Source organism: Battus philenor, unplaced genomic scaffold (genome assembly GCF_028537555.1).
Source record: "Battus philenor isolate CCGP_79_NKW_IND1 unplaced genomic scaffold, ilBatPhil1.0.hap1 SCAF_29, whole genome shotgun sequence".
Lineage (NCBI taxonomy): Eukaryota > Metazoa > Arthropoda > Insecta > Lepidoptera > Papilionidae > Battus > Battus philenor.
Genome location: NW_027181692.1, coordinates 45,263 through 54,436, shown reverse-complemented (window position 1 = coordinate 54,436; position 9,174 = coordinate 45,263). Strand labels below are relative to the sequence as shown.

The following is a 9,174-nucleotide window of genomic DNA, read 5'->3' as shown; positions in this document are numbered from 1 at the left end:
GTCACGAAAATACTACTTTTTAAAAGAAAATTGAACAAAGTATAAACATTTATAAAACAAGAATAATATAACTCTGCCAATAAATAAATTGGAATAACATTTACCTTTTTTGTAACCAGAAACAACAAGTAAAAATTTATATAACTTTGTTATTCTCTTTAAAAAAAAAAACAACACACTGCGTAATTGAAACTGAACTCTTAAAATTAGCAAAACAAAGTGAAAATAAAACTATATTCAAATTGCATTAATTTTTTGGTAAAAAAATTAAATATTCGAACCCAAAACAACGCAACCTCGAAAATCTAACGACGCGCAGTGAAAATTAGTACTAATTAAGCAGCGACGCAACTTCGAACAAAAACGCAAAACGAAACGACGCAAAGCGAGGTATTGGTGTATACAGATATAATGTAGTTGTCTAATAATTGTGTTTTACCATACTTTAACAATGTTCTTAATAAATCGAAGCAATCAAGTTTCATGGTTTATTAGCAATATGGAGTTTTTTATTTTGTTTATATTAAGTTTGAAAAGAGCCCACAACATATTGAGCCAACCAACATACAAATATATGTTACACGATAAGTTATATATATTTTTTGTTGAATTTATAATTGCCTAGAAATCACACGTGACACTGTATTTCTTTGTGTCGGATTTGAATTTTGTATAACAATTATTATGAAGTTTCATATATAATTTTATATAATGTTGTCACCTAATATATAATAATTATTGAGATTACATATTTAGATATTTTTATAGATATGTTATTATATGCTTTCACGGTTGAAAACGTTAATATTAAATGATAATAGTCAAGCTAGGCAACTTTTTTTTGTGATCAGATTTTATTGTTTTATTAAAAATTTGAATATTAATCATTGCGTTTTATTTTATGGCCTGAATGTATATAAAATAAATAAATTAATAGATATTAATAACTCGTCTAAGTTAGTAGTACATCGCACGTGAAATTGACGTGATTGAACACGAGGCTGTACACGCGGGGTGAGTACTTCCTCGCTCGAAGCCTTCGGACGCCGGCAGCGCTAGCCAGTCGTTGTGTTTATCTTTGAAGGAGGCTTGATTCTGCTGATCACCTGATAAGCTGACATGATGATGGCGACCGATCCGAGTATCACCAGGTGAAAGCGAATCTAACCTTTAACTTGGCAGAATTTTTTTCAATATTACATTAATATTCATACCCATTCTTTTAAGACCGAAGGATGCCAACAGAAAAAACTGAACAAGCGTTCGAAAATTAAGAAATTACCTAAGCATCCACATACAAATGATTACTTTGCGTTCAAAATTGATGACACTATTTTTTTTTAATTCTAACGTATCTCTACAGATACATTATCAAGAAAATGGCTAAGATGGCTGCCCGTGACAATACAACCATGAGTAACATGTTTATAAAATCATCATTAAGTTCATGTTTAATAGAATTAACCACAGGCAATACTATACTATAGAACTAGAAGATTTCATTTAAATAACTTTATTAAATTAGACATTCGCTTGCGTTTTTAACCCTTTCAGTGCTGAGATAATTTACGCATATATTGCATAAATTACGTAAAGATTAAAAAAAAATAATTAAATGTGCACAGAATCTTGTTTATTTCCCTTAAATGTAGATTGATTTTCGTTATACTTTTTGTTATGTATAAATGACATACCAAATTACTCATATAAAATACATTTTTTAGTGTAACTGTATTTATTAATTTAAAATACAGTGATACCCCGCTTTACGCGAGGGATACGTTCCAAAAAAATCGCGTTAACTGAAATTCGCGTATAACGAGGTTTATGATTAAACATAGTCAAAAATTATTACAAAAAAATACAAATCATTTTAATCAATCTCTTTAATTCTAGGAACACTTTATGCAACACATACTCTTATTTTTAACGGAAAAATACATCTATTGTCTTTTGGGTAACGTTTTGTTTACGTTCTTGTTAAATACGTTCATAACACCCAACACTGTTTTTAATTGTTCGACAGATGGTCAAGACACCATAGAGAAGTTGATGACTACATTATATTTATACGCACTCTTTCGCGTAATTCGAGGCATTTGGGCGCGAAATTTGCAATTCGCGTTATAGTGAAACCGCGTATAACGGGGTCGCATAAAGCGGGGTATTACTGTAATTTTAAATAGACTCGTTGAAAATGTTATAATGTACTTGCGCGTGATAAGACACGTCCGTACGCCTCAATATATATAAACAGACTGCGCAATAGTATCGCGTCGCAACACCGTGGCCCCGCACATTGTGCACATTCATGTAGCGACGATATATCGACGGCAGCACTGTAAGGGTTGAATCGTCGATTATTTGTTACATTACAAGCAGCCACAGACAGAAACTAAACAGATGCTGTTTTAATATACATTATAATATCAACCTACGTTACAGTCAAGTAAAATCTTTTGAACCCTATAATAAGATTTATTTAATAATATACCTTTAGTTTAAGATTTAAAACTAAGAAAATGTCTGAAATATCTCATTGAACTACTATATATACTTACACTGAGACCCGCGAATGATTTAACTTTTCCAAATACTTTGATAATGTCACTAATACTTTGCTATCGTACAACATACTATCTTTCACTGCAAGGGGTAACATATTTCCTGTCAGTTGAAATGCAAATTGTTGATATTTACATAAAAAAGTGACATAAAAATAAAACAGAAGACATATATGAATTATTATATTTCGCGAACAAGTTGGCACTACAATACATTATATGAAAATGAGATACTTTATTAATATGATTGTAAAAATTTAGATACAACGGCTACATTCAGTCTTAGAAAAAGTATATATGAAACTTACAAATACCGTCAAACGTAGGGTAGATCGAAAAATGTTATTTAATCTTGACTACTTTATTTGTCGTGTCGTTGTTGACACTTGTTTGTTGAAGTCGTTGCTGCCGCGCGGTGCTCCTTTTGTCCGTTTATGGGGAAAACGACTACCGCCATCTGGCGGCGCCGACCAATACTACAGTTTCGACACATATGAAAGTTGTTTGGGAATAGATATTCGCTTTAATGGAACGATAGTACGACTTTTTTGAAAAGTTTTATTGTACAAATACATATCAGTTAATTAAATTAAACTAAATAATTTTGACCTATTGATTACTAAAGTTATTTTTTTTTTAGTTTTAATGGCAATTTTTCGATATTATCGATACCTTTGCGGGCACTGCGTGTTGTTGCAAAGCTCTGTCTTACATAACTTGTGACCTGGTTGCCCTAACAGTAATATAAAAAAACTTTAAGATAAACCTTATATACAGATATTCCGCTACGATTCAATAACTATATTTAACGTTACAATCAAAAGCCGTGACAACAGTTTCAATACAGGTTACAATTGTTCAAAAGGAAATATTTTAAAAATACCTTCAAATTTCACATTGAACACTGATTTAATACATCTAAAGTCTAGACTACGACAGTTAGAAAATTTATGATTTAATAACCGTTCACAATAGTTAACAAATTTAAACTATGCGTGTCGGGGTAGTTGAGTACAATATGCGGGTAGTCGATAAAGCCACTTTTAAAATAAAGAACAATTCGACAAAATCAAAGAAAAATGTTTATATTACAATATTTACAACTACCTTCAAATCACATACAATTCTTACACTATCTATGATATGATGTTTCGATTTCATACAGTTTCAATACGCATCTACATTTAGTCCATATTTGTATATTTAAAGATGTATGAAACTTACAGGAGCTTCTATAACAGTGCTTATTTAATAATTAACTTTTGAAAATTGTTTTCATTTTAATCATTTAATATATTATATATGCTTTATCAAAATTTAATACAATTAACTTCTACAACACACGGATCAATAATTCTTATTTTAACCAAAAAAAAAGTTAATAGTAATTAGTAACGTTTTTTTTAAATTAATGAAAAAATAATCATAGTACAATTACATCTAACATAAATTGACATAAGCAAAGACAATATTGTGAAACAATTTAATATTTTCTTCATTTTAGAACATTTTTCTGCACTATTTTCATAAGAGTATCTACATTGTCTGATCATTTTCCATCCAAATCATTGCCATTTTATCATGAGCCTGGGAATTGCTAAACTGAAAGACTGGGACACATTTTTGTTTTATAATTTACTGGAAGCGCTTAGTCCTTAAAAATAAATGAGGTGACTAGTGATCCTTTATTAAACCTTATTCAATGTATTGCACTATAATCCTCTTGAAGAAACATTTCTCCAAGTTAATTAACTATGCACTGTCTTGCACTTATAAATACAATTCATGAATGTTTCTTCAAAATCCAGGGAAAAGACTTGAGCGAGGTTTACCACATAATTCTTTGAGCGTAAGGGAAATCATCCCAATAAATTTCCTTTGTGAAAAACAACCTGAATGTAAGAAAATTCAGAATTAAGTACCAAAGAAACTCGCCTAAGATAACTTTGTTCGACGGCCTCACGAATCTGAGCCTCAATATTATGTACGGGATCAAGAAATATCGAACTTCGATCATCTTTTGAAGGGCGAGGACCAAAAACGTGCTGACACTGTAGGGTATAAGAAAGGTAATGCAGTTCTGATCTTTTAAATTATCATAGAGACTAAACAGCAAGAAGACGTACACAGGCACGGTCGCTAGTCCCGCTTGAGGGTACTTCCCGAACCAACGGTTCCAAATGTAAAACGTGTAATGACGGTTGTCCGCCAATAAATACGGATGAACCACCGTGTTGTAGTGAACGATAACAGCAAACGCGACGGCCAAGGCAAGGGCGTTACGTTTCTTTTTCAAAATCAAAATCAATGTCGTCTTCATCTTAGCAAGAACGTAGGGTAGACCGAAAATTCCATAAAACAGCAAGAAATACAAGAGCTGTGGCAAATGAAGTGTCGCTTCGTGAGCCTTCTTATCGCCGATGACTATACCACCGTTGAAAATCACAAATGCCATGAAAGAACCAATCAAAACCAACTGCGCCGACAGGAATGTAATGTCCTCCCCTGTGAGGAAATTAGCGAAAGTCGTCAAACACGTTGACCCATGGTACACGAACGCTGCGTAGGCGTCGTACAGATCATAGTATCTTTTCAATTTCGATGAGTCCGTCTCTTTTGAGATATAGGACCTGGTGCTGAGTCTCGATTTATTAAGGCAGGTATTACCAAATACGCGTGAACTTCTGACGAACACATCCATGCCTTTATACAGGAACACCATTCCGATCCAGGCGATGTTGGTCTGCCTCATCAGTATGGCACAGGAACCAAATAATATCATCAGTAACCTACTGCCATTGCTGAAGCATACCCTGGTATAAGCAAGTAGAAAGGTCAGGGACAATGTATCAGTGTAGTATACGTGGGAGAAGAAGTAGAGTGGTGGAAGAATAGACAGACTGATGGTCTGCAGAATAATCCGGAAATGACTCTCCGTCTGATTCCCATAAATGAACTGAAGCATGGAGGAGAACAGTATAAAGTTGATGCCGGAGGCGATTAGATTCACGAATCTCAGGTTATATGTGCTGCAGGAGAAGAAAGGAGACAACATAGCTGCGGAGAAGAGGTAGAGACCAGGCAGGGTTGTGATCTTCGGGTCCCAGTATGAATAGTTACCATTGCAAATGAGCGCACCTTGTGGCAAATGATACATCTCGTCTACCACAACAGCAGTGGTGGCGAAGACTTTGTCGAATATTATTTTGGAGAGTGCAAAGTAGCCGATGAGGACTACCTCAAGTATAATGTGGTACTTTATGCGAGCCATTGCGGGCAGTCCTCGCCTGGTCAGATGATCCTGAAAGGAATAGAAATCCATTTGAGTATTATTCTTTCTTTTAGTTTACAGTACAATATACATATCCTTTTCCTCATTGCATTATATCCCTCACTTCTGAGGATAACGATCATTTTTGGAATGCTCTGTCTGATACCTATCATCCTCTAGTGGAACATAACAATCACCCAGCCACTAGTCATATATGAAGGTTTAGTATCATGGCCCAGATAAACCAGTTAACTGCAAGGAAAAAACTTTAAAATCGACAGAGGACATGCATGGTGATGACGGGTTGCATGAGAATTACACCAACCGCTGCACAGAAAGCTAAAATAAACCTACCTTACATACACCTAAGTATAAAACAGGAAGCTACCCTTTCAGCAGGAATGCTGAATACCCTCACCGTATAGTAAAGAGAGCTACCAGAATTTTCCAATCATAATATAGCAGGGATCGACAGGATACCAAAACAGGAAGTATTAAAAAAAAATGCATGAAAGAAAGTTTTCAAAGATTCACAATCTGCTCCAAAACTACTGATGGCTCTACATTCGGGACATTCCCGGAAATTTCAAGACTATTATTAACATTTAAGATTAACTAAAGATTAAATTAGCATAACAAAGCCACCGTATAACCACAGCACAGTGTCCCGAGGTGAATGTGTAGGTATCGTAAATGCAGCTGCTGCCCTAACTGCTGGGAAGATAAGAGGGACTTCCATCCAAATTCTCTCTGACATTAAGGCAGTGTTACTAGTCTTACAGAGTCACACTGTTAACTTAAAGTTAACCCTTTGCACTCAAGAGGTGAGTTTCACTCACAACGTGGTTCGATAGTTGTTTACATTTAGTTCCTTCCATGCAGGTTCCTACACTATCATTGTATAATCTTATGTAGTGTAAAATGATATCCCTTCAAATGGAGATAAAACTTTCTTATCTGAAATCCTTGAAATGGTGGCGTAAACTGTATTTTAAGGACTTGAAATTTGTTCAGTAAATTCATATTTGCTTTATGACTTAACAGCAGAGAGAACAGACGCTTTGACACTTGAGGTATGCGAAAACATTAGTTCAGCAATTGACTGGAGATTTTCATCAAGCATGTGCTCAAACTACAATCTCAACATCCAGTTTTGAAAACGACCGCTTAAATGGAAAGCAGCACAATATTTTAACAGGAGTTAGGAAGGATTGCAAAGTCTGCTCTCAACAAAGTACACCTGGCAAACGACATCAAACAACATACTATTGTGATACTTGTCCCGGCATGCATCTTGGCAATTGTTATATAAAATATCACACAAAACAAAATTACAAAGAATAATGTGAAACAAATTATCCTTGTTAACATATAAAGATACATTAAGTATTAAAATATAAAAGTTTTATATGTTACTTTGCATATGTAATCCTTTTATGTTAGCGGTAGTAAAGTCACGAAAAGTGTTAAACAACATCTCGAGTTGCTGGTAGTTCAGTGCGAAAACGGCCTGGAGTGCAAAGGGTTAATATAAGATTGTCAAAAATATCTAATGGTGGTAAGTATTAACAACCTTGTAATACTACAGCGGATAAAAGGTCATACTGTGTGCAGTGTGTGTCATAAGTGCTGCAGATGAGCAGGGCCAGAGGCTCCAGCAAAGTTGTTTATGGTCACGCACTCTGATTTTGTCTAGTGCTGGAAATCTAAACACAGGTTCTTTAGAACTAATACACCTATCCCCCGATTTACACGGTACTCATTTTACACGGTTTTCCAAATAACTTTTTTTTTATTTTAATAACCGATTTTATTACCATCTCTCATAATGTAAATATTTCTGCTTCAAACATCAATACGGCACAAATAACTTCGAGTGATGAAAGTAAATTCGAACCTTTGATTCCGAAAAAAAGAATGAGAGTAATTTCTGACAGTGATAAAGGAATATAAAACACCTTTGCTTTTATTTTTTGTTCTTCTCTTTAATGTATTGTAATTAAATAAAAAAAAAACAGTGTTTCCGTAATATATATGAAATATTTTAACTTGTCAATGCATTTTATTTTTATTTCTGTGTACACCAATAAATATTGAAAAAAATCACAACTGTTAAATAGCAAAATTATGCATTTTCTGCAGGCTTTTCGATTTACACAGTTTTGACTTGAAAATTTTAAATTTTCGATTTACATGCTTTTCTCAGGAATATTGGGAACGTAAGGATAGGTGTATCTATTTACTTTAGGTATTACAGACAGTCTTCTGTGCAGGACAGGCTTGGAAGAGGATGAGACTGTCGCTCATGTACGTTATGTATATTAATCTATCTATCTCAGATCATTAAGTTACCTCCCCGAGAACACCAGTCACATTTAGGGTCTTCTGGGATATCTCAAGGCAACTCTTCATTGGCTTGAGTAAGTCTAACCTCGATGCAAAATGTATAGTACAAGTTATTTTCAATAAAGGATTCTTGAAACTAAAATAAATTGTACAACAATAGTATAGGTGTGTTTCTTTTTAATTAGAAATATTCTGGATGCCACTTCCTAGTAATATAATTAGAAATTTGAAAACTTAGGTCCCACGACCCACCAGGGGGGCAATTTAATTGTTAAGGGGAGCAACTCGAAAGTGCACTTGACATGAGTTTAACCTTTCGTCTTAATATAAAAATTATAGATGTTACATAGGGAGGCATTCTAGAAAGGCTATGGTAGAAAAAAGACGTGGACAAAAAGTCAATGATTCTACACAAAGCATCGACAGCTTTTAGAAACCATCTCTATCCTCCTACAACGCAACACATCATTGAAACGTTTCTTTACAAACGATTAGAACAATATGTTAAAATATTTAAAACTCAAGAGAACGTTTTATTGCTTCACATATTCTAACTAAATAGAAGTAATTATTATACTCACAGTTATAGTCACATTAAACGTTTTATTAAGTATTTACATAAATATAACAGTTTCCCGGTAAAATTCACAGTAAACAAGTATGATGTCGGCAAATTAGACGCGAATTGTCAATGTCAAACGTGATATTGATTTCGTGCGGAAACAGATTTAATCATGGACAGCATAGTATATATACTTCCATATACAATAAATTACTGAGTTTATTTGTTGCAATCAGCTGTAAACATTGATATTTAAATTTTTTCTCTTTTATTTACAAAGATGAATTTATTTAAAAAGATTTTAAAGAAATATATCGTTAAGGAGATTTTTTCTTTAAAAATATTTTATATTTGTTAACCATACATATCTCAATTCAAGATAGTATCAAACCAAAGATATTAAATATCAATGTAATATTTATTGCATGTAT

The 9,174-nt window shown here is 33.6% G+C and overlaps 1 protein-coding gene across 1 annotated transcript; it reads right to left on the bottom strand.

The window, feature by feature from the left end:
* Positions 1-4,046: 4,046 nt before the first annotated feature.
* Alg10 (alpha-1,2-glucosyltransferase Alg10) lies at positions 4,047-8,843 on the bottom strand. Its single transcript, XM_068769909.1, has 2 exons — positions 8,763-8,843; positions 4,047-5,865 (listed from the first exon to the last, which is right to left on the bottom strand). The coding sequence occupies exon 2, from the start codon at positions 5,833-5,835 to the stop codon at positions 4,393-4,395; it is 1,443 nt and encodes a 480-aa protein (XP_068626010.1). The 5' UTR covers positions 5,836-5,865; positions 8,763-8,843; the 3' UTR covers positions 4,047-4,392.
* Positions 8,844-9,174: the final 331 nt, after the last annotated feature.